Source organism: Neolamprologus multifasciatus, chromosome 22, assembly GCF_963576455.1.
Source record: "Neolamprologus multifasciatus chromosome 22, fNeoMul1.2, whole genome shotgun sequence".
In the NCBI taxonomy this organism is placed as follows: Eukaryota; Metazoa; Chordata; class Actinopteri; order Cichliformes; family Cichlidae; genus Neolamprologus; species Neolamprologus multifasciatus.
This window is the reverse complement of record NC_140459.1, coordinates 20,878,645-20,898,049: the sequence shown is the minus strand read 5'-3', so window position 1 is coordinate 20,898,049 and position 19,405 is coordinate 20,878,645. Positions and strand designations below refer to the sequence as shown.

Here is a 19,405-nt window from a genome sequence, read left to right as displayed (position 1 = left end):
TGATGTAGTCTCTCTCTTCACGTGCATACCCACCACGGAGGCAGTGGAGACTGTCAGAAAAGGATTACAAGAAGACAACTCCTTGGAGGACAGGACCAACTTCACACCCGATCAGATTTGCACACTGTTAGACCTCTGCCTCACCACTACATATTTCAAATACAACGAAGGCTATTACAGACAAAAACATGGCTGTGCCATGGGCTCCCCCGTGTCACCTATTGTAGCCAACCTTTACATGGAGGAAGTGGAAAGGAAGGCTCTTGGCTCTTTCAAAGGAAGAGTACCCAGCCACTGGTACAGATATGTAGACGACACCTGGGTCAAAATCAAGACACAAGAAGTGGAATCCTTCACTGCGCACATCAACGCTGTGGATAAAAACATCAAGTTCACCAGGGAAGACACAAAGGACGACTGTTTGCCTTTCCTGGACTGCGCTGTGCACATTGAAGAGAATGGCAACCTCAACATCGAAGTATACCGGAAGCCCACACACACGGACCAGTACCTCCTGTTTGACTCCCATCACCCTCTGGAACAGAAACTTGGAGTAATTAGGACCCTACACCACCGGGCAGAACATGTTCCCTCTAAGCCTGAAGGGAAAAAGAAGGAACACACACATGTAAAGGAAGCACTCAAAACGTGTGGCTATCCTAAATGGGCGTTCTTAAAGTCAGCAAAGAGGCACAGAAAAGAAGATCAGACACCAGCGAGGGAGGATAAGAAGGACAGACGCAACAACATTGTCATCCCCTATGTAGCCGGTGTATCAGAGAAACTCAGGAGGGTTTTCTCCAAGCATGACATCCCGGTGTACTTCAGACCCAGCAACACACTCAGACAAAAACTGGTTCACCCGAAAGACAAAACGCCAAAACACAGACTTAACAATGTGGTGTAAGCTGTACAGTGCAGCGAGGAATGCCCAGACCTCTACATTGGAGAGACCAAACAGCCACTTCACAAGCGCATGGCACAACACAGAAGAGCCACCTCCACAGGACAAGATTCAGCTGTCCATCTGCATCTTAAGGATAAAGGACACTCTTTCGAGGATGCCAATGTTCACATTTTGGACAGAGAGGACAGATGGTTTGAAAGAGGAGTGAAAGAAGCCATCTATGTCCACTGTGAGCGACCATCTTTGAACAGAGGCGGTGGTTTACGACACCAACTCTCTGCCATCTATAATCCAGTTTTGAGATCCCTTCCCAGACGCCTTAACGCCCACTCACATCCTGGGCCATCTGACCTCAGGAATTCGCATGATAAGGTGGGGCCAGGTTTCACAGTGAACTCACCCGAAACTCTGGCTGATTGGGACCCACACCCAGTTCCACACCTTGGCTCAGGCGATTAGAGGATCATCAGGGGGTCCTTTTGTCCCTCTGTGGGGGGACACTCCCACCAGGTTTATATCTGGGACTCTCCACCATTTGACCTTAGAACTGAAGAAGCCTCTCGGATGAGAGGTGAAATGTCTTCAAGTAACTTAAAGAAGTCCAGAAGCTTTTCTTTGCAAGCTCCTTTGACGACCAACAAAACATTTTTTCTCCTTCATTTATGTCACACAATGCTGTATGAGACGTTTCTCGCGGTTAGTATCATGGTTGCTAGGCAACCTGAACAGCATGACGAAGGCTAGACCGTCCCATTTCACAAGCCTCTCACTTCCGCACTTCTCGTACTTATAGTACGCACCGTACGTAGTGCGCGTAGTGCGCGTAGTGCGCGTAGTGCGCGTAGTGCGCGTAGTGCGCGTAGTGCGCGTAGTGCGCGTAGTGCGCGTAGTGCGCGTAGTGCGCGTACTTCAAGCGTGCAGACCCTGAATTGGGACACAGCCTGTGTTGCGTCGTCTGTGTAACCTTCCCAGTTATGTCTCGTCATAGTCGTCACAGTTCTCACAGTCGTAGAATTAGTTCTTGAAGTTTCATAGCTTTATCACAGTTTCATCGGTTTTTCTTAGTCTGTTTTCCAGTTTAGTTGTCTTGCCTGCACTCGTCTTAGCTTTTGTTTTTGCCTTCTGTCATCAGCCATAATAAAGGCTCGCCTTTTGTTAAGTCATGTCACGTCTCCTTCGCTATGTCTGCTCTTGGGCCCTCCTCTAACTAACACACCATAGACTGTGATTTTACATTTCAAATGTAAATTAACGTAAAATCACTGTAAATGTAATAAAACATAATTTTCTTGTTTTTTAAATGTATTTGTCTGTACATATGCATATTTAGATTGTTAAAATACATTCGCAAATGTATCATAATTTCACAAATATTTGTCCGTTATTTGAAAGATTGAACTGTTAAATTCAAATATAATGCTATGGAAACATATATGATTCTCAAAAACTTTTTTAACATCAAATAATAATAATAATAATTATTGTTATTTAGGGCGATCGTAGCTCAAGAGTTGGCAGTTCGCCTTGTAATCAGAAGGTTGCCAGTTCGAGCCCCGGCTCGGACACTGTCGGTCATTGTGTCCTTGGGCAAGACACTTCACCTACCACCTACTGGTGATGGCCAGAGGGGAATTATAAAGTGGAATTGTAAAGTGCGTTGAGGGTCTCAAAGAGCGCTATATGAATGCAATCCATTATTATTTAAACCAACTGTTAACTGTATATTTCTGTACATTGAAGTATTATTATTCAATATGCCACATTCATTGACCTTGTTTATAGGTAATTTAATTGTTTAATCACATTAAAATGTTCCTAATTTAATGTTTAAAAGCACTTGAAAAAGGCAAAATCCCATGTAAAATTAGGGCAACAAACTGTATTGTCATTACTGAAAATAACCGTATTTTCATGTGAAAGTTATTTTCTGGTATTATTTTGGCACCCCAGCTGCCGAAATATTGCCGGTTTTTTTAGGATTTTTTTTTTCAAAACAGTAAATGAGGGATTATCATTGGGAAGAAGAGTGCTTCTTCCCTCAAGCAGAGCACTGGAGACTTCAATCAATGCCAAAACCAGTGCATTAAAGTTGTTCTAGCAACACATAGCTGATACTATGCATATTTCTACTTAAATCTGCCACCAGTCTGTAGTGTTAATTTGTCCTGATGCTAATAAAACTGCACTGAAAAGAACTGAGATTCCGCCCAAAAGTTCCACTTTTACGAAGCTTCACTTTTCTTGTTTGTTGAAAAAGATCATGGATGCTGAAAAGATATATTTCAACTTTATGTTTACGTTCATAGTGGAGTGTGGTGGTAGAATAGATTCCACTACATTTAAAATGTTTATAGAAGTGTTTACGTTGACATACTGTACATGAACTAAAGCAATTTCAGTAATAAAGTTTAATCTGACATCAAACAACAACAAAAAACAAACAGAAGCTGTTTTAATAGTTCACTTAAGGGCGGAGCTGCTGTGCTGGAGCTACTTAGAGTTCACAGGTGTACCTAATAAAGTGGCCAATGAGCTTGACCTCACTGAAACCCCATCTGAAATATGAAGCCTCCTATAACCCACTACTTTTTACAATAAAGCCCCTGCTGGATCCAGCCTCAACCACAAACCCAAACACTCAAATACCAGCCTACCCTGTCATTCTTTTGTATCCTACACACACACACACACACACACACACCATGGTCGTTACACATGCATACAGCAAACAAACAAACACGGGCATACACATATACAGTATTCATCTACCTATCCATCCATTCAAACGACAGCAGCTTCTGTGGGCAAGTCTGCAAAAACAAAAACCGGCTAAGTGTTGCCAAACACTGACTGCCAACAGCAGCAGTGTTCACCAACCCAACCTACAGCATGTGTGCACTGGAAGAGTGTTACAGGCAACAGATGCAGGTTGGCCTCTCTGTTACTCTAGCTAAAGATGGGAGGTGAAAGGTGACCAGAAAACGAGAAAGCGGAGAAAGAAAGGGGAAGAGGCACTGGGCCCTGTGGTTTTGGTGGGTTAAAGAGCAGAGCATGCTCACATATTAAAAGCCATCTGACACGTAGCTAACTAGAGTAGCGACTCTGTTTGCAAAAGACACCGCAGAGAGAAAGCGAGTGAGAAAAGCAAGCAGTCCCCTGACTTTTCTTCTACTTTCTCCCCCTTTGTTTTATCCAGATCCAACAGTGACGTGAGAAGTAAACGCTGACGTTAAATGGTTTCTTTCTTACTTTATCGCCACTTAATCTGCCACTGTTCATCCTTCCTTGAACATGTCATGTAAGACACGAGGTGTGGTGGTGAAATTTGGTGGGTGGGGGCACTTTAATGTTTTTATTTGCTCCCAGTTGTTTTCTTTTCTCCATCAGCATCACGTTGTGTAATGCACAGCTTTCCAGTAAAGGCTCAGATAAAACAAATCGCTCCGTGTGGACAAGTCAACACTGTTTGTAGAAGTTGTTTGTCTGTTTCTGATGCAAAGTGAAATTTCCCAGTTTTTCAGTGCTATTCAGTGTGTTCCCGTCACTGTACTCCCTTTAACTTTTACAGTTTTATTGCTCCTTTTAATACACAGAACATTTTATTTGCTGCTTACACAAATATCCCTGTTCCCAAGCATCTACTGCTCAGTGCCGACAACTTGCAGATCAGCATGCTCAGAAACCGCACACTGTTAATAAAGTCAGACAACGTCCGAGAGCCACATGGAAAAATCTACAGAATCGCAGAGCTACGAGATGCATAGCTGCAATCTGTCCATACAACCGCATGAATTTGAGCAGCAGAATAAATTATGGTGCAGTAAAAGAATGGAGTGCTTCAAAAATCCATTACAGAACTAGACTTCATGTTGAAATATTTGCACACAGTGTGTGGTATGAAGGACTACGTTGCTCTGTTTGTTTCTTTTGCTTTAAGTTTTTAATAAACCTTGAATGTGAGAGTGTGCGCGTTCATGTCTGACATCACTTTAAACAGAAAGGTGACCGCTTATAGCATTTATACTATTACAGATGTATGTCTGCTTTTTCTGTAATGTGCATAAGGAAGATTTCACCTCAAAATAGAGCACAGCCTGGGTGGGCTAACACACTCAGTGCTGGATTAGGAAGTGGTAGGCCACATCATTTTACTACTGACACATCTCTATGTGGCCCTGTGGGAGCTGTGAAGGTCCCCACAGTCAATCGTTCCACCTCCCCATCTCCTTCCATCTCCAATTCTCCCTCCTAAAATGTATTATTTTTATTTGCAATTAACATCACAAGCACAAATTAGTTTCATTTCCGAAAAGAAAACAGAGCACAGTCTCAGTTCAGGCAATACATGAAGCCAAGTACAACTGCAATGACAGCAGGTCAGCTGATGTCATTTTCAGCCCTCATCAGCTGAAATCCATACAACTGCCAAATTTCACACAGAGTACACTAAGCTGCTTTATCCTTTAACATTCATGCTTTGCCTGACTCAGGGCCAGAACAAAAGCTGGACGTGCCACCGTCAAGAGGTTCATTAAGTCCCATATCAAAGCCGTGAAATGAGTGTTCTCACCACCACCATCTTGGGTTTTTTTAAACAAATGTAACGAGGTCTGACTGTCAAACCCCTTTGCTAATGATTTGTCAATTAAAAGCCAGAGACTACATCCTGGAAAATCCCACTTTCTGACGCTTACAATAACCTCTAGTGGTAGTGTAAATATATATTTAGTTTAATCTCACAACATTCCAACCATTATTGCGTAAAGAAGTAAAAGCTGTAGATTACTCGATGGACATAAAGTTGAATTCATAAATATATTAAAAAAACTCAAAACAAAGAAACTCAAAAGAAAGACATAAGTGGACCTCTTTTGTTTAACATGACTTTTCTGGGTTAGAATACTTGGAAATAACCATCCAGACATTTAAGACAGAAGTGGCAAAACTTAACCTGCAGACGTCTGACATCAGGACTGGCATCCAATAGTTCTGGAAATAGATGTGAGGCTTGGCAAGTGTATGTTTGACGTACCTGACAGTGAAAGATGTACTCTGGGGTGGCCTTCTTAAACTTGATGTTCCACACCAGAGCAACACCGTCTGGTTCGTGTGGAGCATCCTCATTATTGTTATAGGAGGCAACCAGCAACTCGGGATACTGAGAGAGAAAGGAAAGACTTACAAGACGGGAAACATCCAGAGAAGGATATGAAAAAATAAAATACCAACAGAGACATGGTTCATTCTTGGCAAATCATTTACTGTTTGGAAAGGTTTCAGGCCTAACCTGAGGGGACCAGTCGAGGCAGGTGATCACACGATGTTTTGACCAGTGCTCGTCATAGAAGAGCCTACTGAAGGACAGACTGGAGCCACTGCCCAAGTCTCTGGAAGAGGACAGTGGAGAGAAAGGTCAAAGGTTGCTTAAACTCAGCTTGGTTCCAATAGCAAAATCCTTGCCAGAGTTAATAAGTACATGCCAACTAAAAAACTGACTTCATTCTGATGTCATTTGTGATCACTGGCAAAGTAACTCCTAGTCTGGGCTTTACCAAAATGTACACACCATAGTAACTAGGGTGAAAGGGGAGCAACTTATTTTCTGCTGGCACAGCCACTATTTTAAAGCTGGGACTATTAATTGATTAAATGCCCTTTTGAACTGTACCATGTGTACTGTTTTACTAAAAGTGTAAGTTGCATTAGAACCAAGGCAAACATTCATTTTATAACGTTTACAAAAGTTTTAAAGAGAAAAAGAAACCAACATAAATGAAGATGTGTTGGACTGGCACAATAATTTTAGGGTTGTTCGGCCATTCAAACCCATGCCATGAAGCTCCCGGTACCCAATTTCTGTGCTGATGTTAATGTTAATCTGGAAGTTTGGAGCGGGGTCGCCAAGCTGATGAGTTGGCATCCTATTACATAAAAAGTGAGCTCTTTAGAACAACCAACAAATAAGAGTCTGTATGGTTAGGTGCTTGATTTTATACACGTGTGACACTGACACTAAAAACGCCTGAATTCAGTGATTAAGAGATGGGGCTCAATACTTTTGTCCATATATTTAATATCAACTCTACAAGGGCAGCTCTCCAGTTGTAAGAAGTCTCTTATTGGAGTGGCACGGCTACAAAATTATAACAAAAATCATAATTAAGATTTCTTAGGTCAGTTTGGACAGTTAATGATCCATTTAACAAACCATGATCCAGTTACAGAATTTAAAAACATATCTTATTAAAATTGAACTTTGAATGAATGAAAAACACATCATGATAGTGGGAGACATCACAGTAATGTCTGGAGTTAAATCCAGACTGGAAGCTTCCACAGTGGGATGTCTGCAAACTGGCTGAGATAACCTGAGCAATCTGTAGAAAAAGGTACCTGCAGACAGCTGTTAATAATTTCACAGGCTCATTTATGGAAACCTGTCGGTTTAACTTCCCACGGACTTTGATGGCTGCAGCTTCCCGTTTAGTCATCTTGGCTTGACATGCACTAAGTGGCAAGTGAGTTTCAGGTTTTAGGTAGAGACAAAAGTACATTGCTTTAAGGGTAAAGTGTGAGCTCCATTTATAACATCAAGGTGGGAAAAAACAAAACTTCATAGCAACAATTAATGTAAAAGAGTCATTTTTTAACTTAAAGCTGACTCATCACCTGGACAAACCTGGAGCGTAAATTACCACGAATTATGCCCACCAGTATGTGGATGATATCTGTATTGTCTGCAGTACTATGTGAGGCTGTATGTAATGAAAAAAGGTAGTGAAATGTAGGTTGTTACACTTTCAAAGCACGTCCTTGAGAAAAGAATAAAAAAGGAGGGCTGATGTTGAGCACTGAGCCATGGCCTGTTTTAGACTTAATCTCTATTTGACCACAGGCTTCATGTTTCTCTGTGGCTGCAGTGGTCAAAGTTGAAGTGAGTCAGTAAAAGCAGCATTCTTCTATAATAGCAGAGCAGTATACTAAAACAGCTTTGCACTTATGACTCTTACAACTTCAACCAACACCTCCATTTAGAATAGAATAGAATAGAATAGAATTCAACTTTATTGTCATTGCACATGTCACAGGTACAAGGCAACAAAATGCAGTTTGCATCCATCCAGAAGTGCTTTAGCCATGATATAGATATATTACAAATATATATTAGCAATAATATAGAGAAATGGGTCTATTATGGTATGTTATAATAATATACGGTATGAAGTATGTTATGAATATGCTATAACTATAAGTATGTACAGGCTGTAATGAGTACAAGCTATGTACAGGCTATGAACAGGATATAAATATGAAAAACTATACAGAATATGAAATAAAAAACTATACAGAAATATGAGATATACAGCTATACAGAAATGTGAACTATGCAGGTTATAAACAGTTGTAGATTTAAAAATTATCATATTGTACAGAATGATTATTTACACAGAACTATACAGTAGTGCAGTTAAGATAAGGGAGATATGTAGATAATTTCTACAGAGGCTATATAAAGTGCTAGTGGTTATGAGTGGTGGTTCAGTCCATGTTATTATTGTGTGTATGAGGGCACAGTTGTCCATTGTGTGTGTAGGTGGTTGTGGGTGTGTGTATGTCCAGTCCATGTGTTAACGTGGGTCAGATGTCAGGAGGCAGAGTTCAGGAGTCTGACAGCTGTGGGGAAGAAGCTGTTCCGGTACCTGGTGGTCTTAGTCGGGAGGCTCCTGTAGCGCCTCCCAGAGGGCAGGAGGGTGAAGAGTCCATGTGATGGGTGACTGGGGTCTTTGATGATTTTCCCAGCCCTTTTCAGACACCACTTCCTGTGGATGTCCTTTATGGCAGGAAGTGGTGCTCCGGCGATGCGCTGGGCAGTTTTCATGACCCTCTGCAACGCCTTCCGGTCCGAGGCAGAGCAGTTCCCGTACCAGACTGTTATACAGTTGGTCAGGATGCTCTCGATGGTGCAGCGATAGAAGTTCACCAGGATGTCTGAGGACAGGTGGTTCTTCCTCAGAGTCCTCAAGAAGAAGAGGCGCTGGTGAGCCTTCTTGACCAGCTTGGAGCAGTTGGTCGTCCAGATGAGATCCTCGGAGATGTGAACTCCCAGGAACTTGAAGCTGCTCACACACTCCACAGCAGTCCCCTTAATGTGGATGGGTGGATGTGGGTCAGCATTCCTCCTGTAGTCCACAATAAGCTCCTTGGTCTTCTCAGTGTTAAGCAGCAGGTTGTTTGTGTCGCACCACTCAGCCAGACGATCCACCTCCTCCCTGTAGGCGGCCTCATCGTTGTCACTGATGAGGCCAATCACCGTGGTGTCATCTGCAAACTTAATGATGGTGTTAGAACCACTCGCAGGTCTGCAGTCGTGGGTGAAGAGGGAGTAGAGGAAAGGGCTCATCACACAGCCTTGTGGTACACCAGTGTTCATTGTGATTGTAGATGAGCAGTGGTTATCCAGCCGGACATGTTGGGGGCAGTTGGTCAGGAAGTCCAGTAACCATTTGCAGATGAGGGAACCGATGCCCAAGTCTGTCAGTTTCCTGATGAGTTGTGAGGGATGGATTGTATTGAATGCTGAACTGAAGTCCATAAACAGCATTCTGGCATATGTGTTGTTGTTGTCCAGGTGTGAGAGGACAGAATGCAGTGCGATGGAGACTGCATCCTCTGTGCTCCTGTTCTGGTGGTATGCGAATTGGTGGGGGTCCAGGGTGGGGGGAGACAGGATTTGAAGTGTGCTAGGACCAGCTGCTCTAAGCACTTAGTGATGATGGGGGTGAGTGCTACTGGGCAGTAGTCATTGAGGCTAGATGGGTTGGAGTTTTTGGGTATCGGGACGATGGAGGTGGATATGAAGCAGGCCGGCACCACGGCGTGGGCCAAGGACAGGTTGAATAGAACACGCTCTGAGAACACGCCCGGGGATGCCATCAGGACCTGCAGCCTTGTGGACATTGATCCTGCTCAGCACTGCTCCAGATCGGTGGGGGAGAGAGTCAGAGGTTGGTGGTCTGGCGTCATGTCTGCTTTGGTTGTAATTGTTGGGTTCCCTCGCTCAAAACGAGCATAAAAGTTGTTGAGCTCGTTGAGGAAGGAGACATCAGAGGATGCAGGGGAGGAGGGTTTGGTGGTCCTGTAGTCTGTAATGGTCTGGAGTCCTTGCCACATGACCATTTAGAGGCAACCCTTCGGATGGCTCTTTAAGCTGTGATTTTTGTCAGTTATTAGGAGGCTTTTTTTAAACCCTCTGAGAGTGTGACATCACTATGAAGACAAGTATTTGGAAGAACAAAAGCCACAATGTCACTGAAACTGCAGTGACTCAGTGGGCATGCACCAGGCTTGTTTAAAGGCATGGACAAAAGCTGGGAGGTTTAGTAAAATGGAAATAAAAACTGAATTGTAAATAAATCCTGACCCAATGCTCTGTCCAACCTCATGCTCCCATTTGCCTCCTTCCTGCTCACCCCTCTTTGTCGTCAAGGTTTCGGCCACTGTAATCGAAGAAGATGTCGCTGTCTTCAGCCAGAGCTCGCTCCATCACTCGGATGCTGCAGTCGAAAAAACTCTGAAACTCAGAGGAGTGCAGGATTTGTTGCCTCTCCTCCTCGGTCAGCTCCCGCAGCACTGGAAATGAGCCTGTTGGAAGAAGTATCAACATAAACATATAAACACACAGAGACATGTGAGACTTGTAGGCCACACTTCGCACACAATGTTGTTGTAATAGAAAATAACAGCAAGGTTTGAAACACTTTCCTTAAGCCCAAATTGTGTTTTCTCAGGATTTCCCCTGACAGTAGAGGGTAGAACCTGGTAAAGATGATAAAAAAAAATACTGACAAAGCAATTTTGTTGCGTTCCTAAAATGTTAGGAGGGAGGGGGGGGGGGGCATTTTCACAGACAGCATTTTGGGCACTGGTAGGACTGATTTCCTACTCAAATCCTATGAAGTTGAATACTGACAGTGCTCAAAGTCTTCACCGCAAAAAAAAATCCTCAGAGCACAGCTCCCCCCCCCTTTCCCCCCCACCTCCCCACTGTGCCCACAGTGCTACCAGTTGAACATCAATCAGCTTTTGCAACATTGCTGTGCTACACAATACTGCTTGTCTCACCCAACCAAGCAAAATCAAGAAGGAATTGGAGTTGTAATGCCAACACTGCAAATAATAGGCCAGTAAGGGGCAAGCTTTGGAGCTGCCCAATCAAGCTATTGTGGAAGTGACAAAAGCTGGACTTTTACTTGAAACATCTCACATGAGGCGAGCATCAAAAAAACAAAATGTTAAAATGTCCAACCCTCTCATTCGACTTTTAAATATCCTAGGAACCAGAAGTAAGCCTGCAGCCTGAGAGCAAAGTGCTCTATTGGGTTGATCCAATCAGTTGCGATCAAATCCAAATCAGTTGTGACCGAACTTTGAATAAAAATACTTTTTTTTTTAACCTAGCAGAAACAAGTTGTGAAGAAAGCACTCTGAAACTACGGTCATCAATGCTTCCAGTGCAAAAAAAAGAAAAACTGCCCATGGAGACAGGCTGTTAATCTGCTGTTTCTTATGCAAATGATATAAAAGATGACAACAGAAATAGTCTCCAGTGAGTTAATGACTAAAGACAGTGAAAGGATAATGGTTGTACACTAAAACAGGGGAACAGGGCTGATTGCTTGACCTCTACAGAGAGAGCATCCAGTGGTTCTGGAAAGGGTTACTGCACATCAATACAAAGTTCCTCTGAATGGTCTCTTTCAGGATGAAGTCATCACTGAGTGAGCAAAAATTATTATAGCAGAGATGTCAAACTCATTTTACATCATAGGGCAGATCAGCCCATTTTTATTAAGTGGGTCAAACCAGTGAAACTCCCCTTTCTGTGATTCTAAAGAAGTTTAATTACACATTTGATCCTTAGGATGTCTTAATAGACTGTAAAAAAAAACCCTGTAATTATAAAACAGAAAGTTTTTGTTGCTGGTTTTTCACTGTCATTTGATGTTTTTTTTACTGCCTATAATCACTTTAGTGTAGCATGAAAAGTCATGTCGATGGTCTTTTTCAGTAAAGATAGAGCTGTAAAACATATTAAAATACAGGTAAAGTCCATAAATTTACAGCTTTCTTCACATGTTCCAAAGCTGTCCACTGGGGGCTGATTCTGGCCCCCATGCCTTATGTTTGAACCCTTGATTTATAGGTCTATGCTATGGCCAGTCCCACCTGTCAAACCAATGGAAGACTTGTAGAATCAATGTCAAGGTGCACTGAAGCTGTTGTGGCAGCATGTAGTGACCCCACACCTTAACCATTTTTCCTTTAATTATTCCCCCCTCTTACGCACTATATGAATTAACAGCTAGTGTATCCAACTATATCCACACAAACACTGTACTCTGCTTCTACTACTACTTGCAAAATAATCAACATGTGGCTATGACATTAGACAAGATTAGCATTCTCTTCATCTCTATCAAAACCAGAATTGCATGCAGGACGTAATAAACTACAAACAGTTCCTAATGCATCATTCCTAGTAAAAAACAAAACAAAAAAACGTAGAGCAAGAACTTCATAAACAACACAATAACAAAGCCCTGTGAGCGACCCGCCTCCCTTTGAACGTAATGGCTGCACAGCACGGCGTCCAGTTTTTGAAGTCACTGTCCCCAAGCACACACGCGATTTTACTCACACTAACACACACACAAACACACACACCGACCTTTACCCTGCCTCTTGACTTTGATCCCTCTCCATCTCTTTGTATTTCTTACGAGTTGTCAGAAAAGACCCAGTGCATCGAGTGGCAGAGATCAAAGGCCAGACCTTGTAATAGGCCAGGATGGAGAGGAGACGAATGACTGCGTGTTTACGAGTACGTGCGTGCATCTGCCTATCTGTGTGTGTTTGACTCACACTTGCTACAGTCACGCATATTCAGAATATGAATATGTCCATCATGGCTTGTGTTTGAACCAGGGCTTTTTTCTAGGACTTACACACACGGGCACATGCATACACGTACACACACTTCTCCATTCCTCTTCACTTTGAAGACGAACGGGGTCAAGTGACAGGTTTTTAATCAGTGCTGACCCCAAGATGCCATGGTCCTGATATGCTGAAACCTGCCCCCACCCTCCTATCTGATCCACCCACTGACCTGAGAAGGGTGTCACACACATGAGAAAAAGAATGGGAATTTTATTTTGGGGTTGCATTAAATGAATGGTTTTGGTTTTTTTTTGCTAAACTCGTATTACCTTCTTTGGTTTCCCTGTTGTCGTCCTCATCCTGTTGCTCCGACTCTGGCCCCGGCTTCGTTTCCATCAACTCTTCATCTTCTTCTTCTTCCTCTACTGAGGGAGAGTAAAAAAAAAAAGAAGAGAGAGAGAGACAGAGAGCACTCATGTTAATCAACAGCTGTTCCAATTTTCTTCGACCTCCCGCTGCGTGCTGCCTCCCCCCTCCTCCTTACCAAAATAATCATTCCCAGACATGCACCGGTACACCTGACTGACTAACATTCAGACCAAATGGGTTTCATTTACAAACACACGCACTTTGTTTTTTAGAAAACACACAAATTCCAATGCCACGCAACTTCCCTTACAGTTGCGTAGTAAGTAAAGGCCAGAAGCTCGTGTCCATCTCTACTGTCCTGCATGCACATCTGTGTGGGCAGCTTGGTTACTGTGCACCGAAATCACAAACACACACACACTTGGCAGGAAATGTGAGAGTTTTGTGTGCTCTCCCCTCTTTCCCTCACCTTTGACCCCATGCAAAGAGATCTTGTGATGTATGTGTGTGCATGCGGGTCTGTGTAAAAGGGGATTCCCTCTGCATTCCCTCCAATCAGTCTCTGCAATTACACTTGACTTGAAGAGAGAGAGTGTGTGTGTGTGTGTGTGTGTGTGTGTGTGTGTGTGTGTGTGTGTGTGTGTGTGTGTGTGCGTGCGTGCGTGCGTGCGTGTGTGCATTTGAGGTTCAAGTATGAAGGGTTACTGTCAACATAGGCACCTGCTTGTCAGCTACTGCCCCACCACCCCTCGGGCTATGTGTTGCTAACCCTCACCAACCTCTCCTCCTCTTTTCTGCTGCTCCCTCCCTCTGAAACAGATGCTGAGAGTCGGGGGGCCTCTCTGAAGACCTCTTAACACCCTAACACGGCCACCAGACACCTGTGGTCCGCTAACACACACGCTACACACACATACAATCTGTCTTTCACTCTCTCTCAAACACACACACACCCGGGCCCTCGCCCACAGTGCCAGGGGTGGTGAGGGGTTAACTGGCAGGGTCAAACTGACAACAGTTGCTCAGTCCAGTGGGAGGAAGTGACTACATCACACTCTCAGACATGTCATCTCTCTCTCTCACACACACAGAAACACACACACATACACATGTCAGGGTGTGTTTAACTCAGCTAGAGTATGGCCTGGGGCACTGTTAAAACCACTCGCTCGAGGGCTGCTCTTGCACCAGATGAACTGTCCATTTGTCACTGGGGCTCGCCTAAGCTTTTGATGAACTCGCTGCTACGAATACAATTGCGACTGGTGGATCACTCCACTGATTATACTGATGCTATTACAATAATGTCCTGCCTTATTCTATTCACTGTATTCCCAGAAGATCCTTCCCTACCAGTCCTTGTGTTTTCTTTTCTTTTCACTTCCAAGTAAACGTTTTTGATATATGACTTTAATTTTCATACTGTGTTTATATAATAAATGACTACGCTATATCAAATACATAGTGGTGAGGCTCCAGCCAAGTTAGTGGTTAACAGCCAGCTGTACTGATCCAAACACCAGTGACCCACCAGTATGGGAGAGAGACCAGAAAGAACCAGACAGGCAGACTGCCAGACTAGCTCCATGTCTGAGCTGCCAAAACAGACACACTACAAACAGGGATACCCTTTTTTTTCCCCAGGTCCTTTTGTCTCTTCCTCCATGACTCAGTTTGTGAAGGTTGATTTCTCCCAAGTGTTGTTTTTTTTGGGCTGCCATTGTTTCCTCCAAACTGAAGTCATTAATGAGAAAAGCTACAGGATGTAAAAGAAGTTAAAAAAAAGAAAAAAGAAAACAGGAAGGTATATTACACACAACTTCTATTCTACTCTATTTTCTTGACCTTATGTGACCAGTCCGGTGGTTGGAATGTGCGGTAATGGGGATGGGAGGAGCGTGAGGAAAGCAGAAAGAAACCACATCGAGGAGCGGTCAAACTGTCAACCCCCGGGACCACAAGACTGTGGAACAAGGCAGCGTGATTCATGGTGTATGGGTTACCTCACTGAGGGGAGACGGTCCAATTCCCGTCCGAAGATACTGCTGATGTCTTTGCCAACGGCCATGCATCAAGTTGTTCTGTAACAGTACGCACCAAAAATATCCCTACTATTTCCTTTAAATGGAAATTTTCAGAGATGTGTTTCTGCGTGCGCCCAGGCTAAAACAAAACCTATACTGTGGTAAATGGTAATCTAAAACTTTATGTAAAAACCTTCACAGGACAAGCAGAGAGGCACTGCTCGGTTTTCCTGTGGCACAGCAAAGTAAGCAGGGAAGGGAAATGAAAAGAGACAATCTCTCACAGTGTGAGTGTGTCTGCATGCTACCCTGCAAGTATCCTGCACACTTTCTTGTTTCCACCTCATTCCAGTCACGGGATGCTTTCTCTTTCCACCTGCCGCTTAATACCGCTCCTCGCTGCAGGACGACGGTTAACCGGTATCCTCCCCCTCACTGCAGACGGGGGTCCACCTTGATGAAACTCTGCTTGGGGGCTCCCGTTTTGGCCGGCTACACACCCGGGGTAATGATATCCTCTGTAGCCTGGGGCCTCCGCATCTGGTTGCCTCAATCTTCCACTGGCTGCTTTCACATGCTGACCAGGCCCAGTCAATTCAGAGCAGCCCAGCAGGTATGCAGGCTCTCAGCTTCACGGTGCTGGCATAGAAACAACGTACACGCGCGCGCACAAATGTGTAAAAGTGTTTGTTAACGCAGACACACACACACACTGGCAGAGGTATGCACTCTACCCACAAGGGCAGATGTATAAAATGTGACTGTAAGAAACACAGAAATGTGCTTCAGCTTAGCAAGTTGGAAAGATTGGGTGTCACCTATAAAATGCCAAAACAGCTAATATTAACCCCTCAAGCAGCTATTGCTGTCATCATTCAGTTTTAACAGCAATAAAAAAATCTGTTACTGGATATAAAACATATTCCGTTAATTTATCTGAAGACGTATCAGACAGATTTTTAAATGGGGGAAAAAAGAGTGCTTTGATATCAGAATTAGTGTCAGGACAGAAAATGTGTAAACACTATTTCCCAGTAAATATGAAGCATATGTATAGTGAGAATCTGAATAGGGCTGCTAACACTCGTAGTACGAGGACTAAACAAGAGTCAGGAACAACTGACTCTTTTGATTTTATAAGGACAAAAATCAGTGTGCTGGGACTTCAGCTATACTTTTAAGATAACGCAAACAAAAAAGTTAAGAGAGAATTTCTTTCCTATTTTCACCCTCACAAAGTCCACTCGTTCTGTCTGTGTGGCCGTACACACAAATGTTTAACTAAATGTGATGCTTTCTTAAAAAGATGACTTTTATGCAATCATCAACTTCTTACTTGCATTTTAATCAACAGAAATTATTCTGACTTTGATTAATTTAGTATTTAGTGATAAGTTGAACAAAATTCCATCGCGGATACAAATTTTGGTGACCATAACGTACATTCTCAGGCGGATGATAAACCGGAAACTCAAAAGGATTGGGAGTCATCACCAATGTTTTTTAAAAATATTTAGAAGTTAATAATCGCTGTATGTAAGAAGATGTTTGTAAAAAAAACTTGACCCACCAGTTAAGGAGGAGACAGGGCACATACATAAAGAAGAAGCAATAATTCTGAATAAAATGCATCTGAATTACATAAAATCAGGGGTTTATTTATTCAAATAATTAATCTTTAGATTTTATTAAATTTCACATTTTGCATTGTACTTATGTAACAAGATTACATGGAAGATTTACATGTAATCAAATTATTTAAAGGCAGCATTTTAGCCATAAATACTTTTTGGAGTGTACGTACATATGCTACAATCATTCAGAGACCAAGACAACCGAAAATATTCCCATTACAGATAATGTAACCAGTATCTGATGCTTTTATAGAGAAATAATTTGTTAAATTAAGCACCAGCGATAGTTAACAGTTTTGAACCATATATGGATTACAGTGGCACTCTATAGATGGATTCTGTGTCATAGAACAAAATCCTTCTATATTAATATTGTAGATCATTTACACAAGGGAAAGCACAGAAAATATCACATACAATAAAACATCTTTTCCCTTTTGCTTATTTCACATTTTCTGTATCCACACAGCAAAACATCTGTATGTTTACACCCTAACATGATATGCTTATTTTCACCTTTTCCTGCACATAGACTTATATAGACAAATCTGGAGCTAGCTACGAAATGTATGGTAAGTAGCTACTGTACCAGGACTAATAAACACTTTATCTTGTTTTCAGTGCATGAGGCTCTTGTTAGCCAGCACACGCATCATTATTGCTTTTATGGACCAGCAGACGAGTGAAATAGTTCAGGTGAGAGTAATGTGCTGATTTGTTTGTGGAATAAAGAAAACATAGTCTTAATGAAGGCTGAGCTACTGCTGAGAGTTTCATTAGCTTAACCATTGTGTATTACTTCACAGTAGGCAGCAACTATTGAGCATGTGGAGAGAAGGATACTGACAGCATATAAAACATGATGTACGCCGTCTTCTGCTTCCCTTCAGCTGCTACATAAAGCACAAACGGTGTGGCGTCACGGCCGTGATGTGTTAGCACGCGCTCTTTGGTGAAGGATCAAAGCGTTAGCCAAACTTTTATTCTGAACCCAAAACTTTAAGTGCTAGCTTGCTGAAATGTGTTCGCACATGCTTGGAGTGATTGGCATAGTTATCAAAGAGCTGTGACTAGACCCTAACTTTGTCATCAGCTGCCATTATTGGGGCAGAGCTTCACACTTGTCACGTCAGTATGGAGGTGACTACTCGGCTGAGTCACACACCATCAAAGTTGACAGAGCTCATAATTTTTTTAGAGTTCTTCATTGTGTTAATCACAAAGAAGGAGAGATACTGATATGAGAGAGGAGAGGCGGCGGAAGCAGGGAGGAGGACACAAAAGAGAAATCCGGCGAGATTTTGAGGAGGGGGGCATCTCACGGGCTGGGAATAACCCTACAACATCATATACACATTATTTATATGGATACACACACACGCACACATACACATATAGACTTCACAGACGTTCTGGTGGATTGGCTGTGGAGCAGACCACAACACAAGCACTATGCAGAGGAGTAGGAGGAGGTCAACAAGACTTAAAAGGCTCCTCTAATGTGGCCCTGGCACGACACACGCGCACACACACACACACACGCACACACTCCTATCCACTAACTTCACTCAGAATAAGTCAAACTCCAACCTTCTTATTGTCACACACATTCAAACTGCAACCACATCACCTCTTTGGATATCAACCTGAGACACCGGGGGGAATTCTTTAACTTTTATGAGTCCTGCCTCCAGTAATGCAATCCTTGATATTTAAGAACAGCCCACGCCCATTAAAAGAAAAGAAGAAAAACAATAATCAAACCACATTGATTTTACAAGTCAGCAATAATCACACAGCTTTCAAATAAATAAAAGGTCAAAATTCATTTAAAGAGTACAAAAGACCACACACACACCATCCTACAATACTTTAAATGTTTTTTTACAGATGGACTTGTCACACCGAGTGTCTCTGTGAACTGTCTGCGCAACCTAAAGAAGATCAGAAAGTTGTTTTCTTTTATGTTGTTGTTGTTAATACGCAGCTGGACATAAAACTCTCTTTCTGAGCGCAGAGAATCACCGCTAACATTTTAGGGACCTCTGTTAGTCAGGTTGGAAAGAAAATTGATGGTTTCGAGCCAGCCATGCAGGAAAGTCGAACAGATCTTTTTCTCAGAGGTGAGAGGGCAAGTCCAACCTGCGCAGAAATCTCAGTGATCGAGACAGACGTGACACACTGTCCAAAACAAAAAAAAAACAAAATAAAACGCATGGCATGAACACAATCTCTACAGTTGCAAGTAGTAATTATTTGTAGAATACTTGGATTTTAGTGAAACTGCATAAAAAGTCTTCAAAACTCTGGCAATTTGATTCTTTTTTCATTTTTTAGGTAGGGGGTATTAATTTATTTTAATATAAAGTAATGTTTAAAATTCATCATAGTTCATCAAGTCATGATTGGCACAGTAGGGGTGAGTAAGTAAATATTCCCCACATACCCACACATTAGCAGCAGGGCCTGATGTAAAACTGCTAAAGCTAAAACCCGCAGCATGATTTAGATTAATTCATCTCTTCGCCACA

General features: G+C 42.6%; 1 protein-coding gene across 16 annotated transcripts in view; it reads right to left on the bottom strand.

Moving 5' to 3' along the window:
• Window positions 1–19,405, bottom strand: part of dync1i1a (dynein cytoplasmic 1 intermediate chain 1a) — a 74,511-nt gene that overhangs the window by 35,910 nt on the left and 19,196 nt on the right. For 13 of the 16 annotated variants that reach the window (XM_085147867.1, XM_085147879.1, XM_085147876.1 and 10 more), the window contains 4 exons: window positions 13,177–13,272; window positions 10,378–10,549; window positions 6,195–6,294; window positions 5,940–6,065 (listed from right to left, as the gene is read on the bottom strand). In XM_085147867.1, coding sequence (XP_085003993.1) covers window positions 5,940–6,065; window positions 6,195–6,294; window positions 10,378–10,549; window positions 13,177–13,272 — 494 coding nt within the window. The remainder of the gene's footprint in view (window positions 1–5,939; window positions 6,066–6,194; window positions 6,295–10,377; window positions 10,550–13,176; window positions 13,273–19,405) is intronic. The other 3 variants (XM_085147875.1, XM_085147881.1, XM_085147882.1) reach the window with 1 other exon arrangement.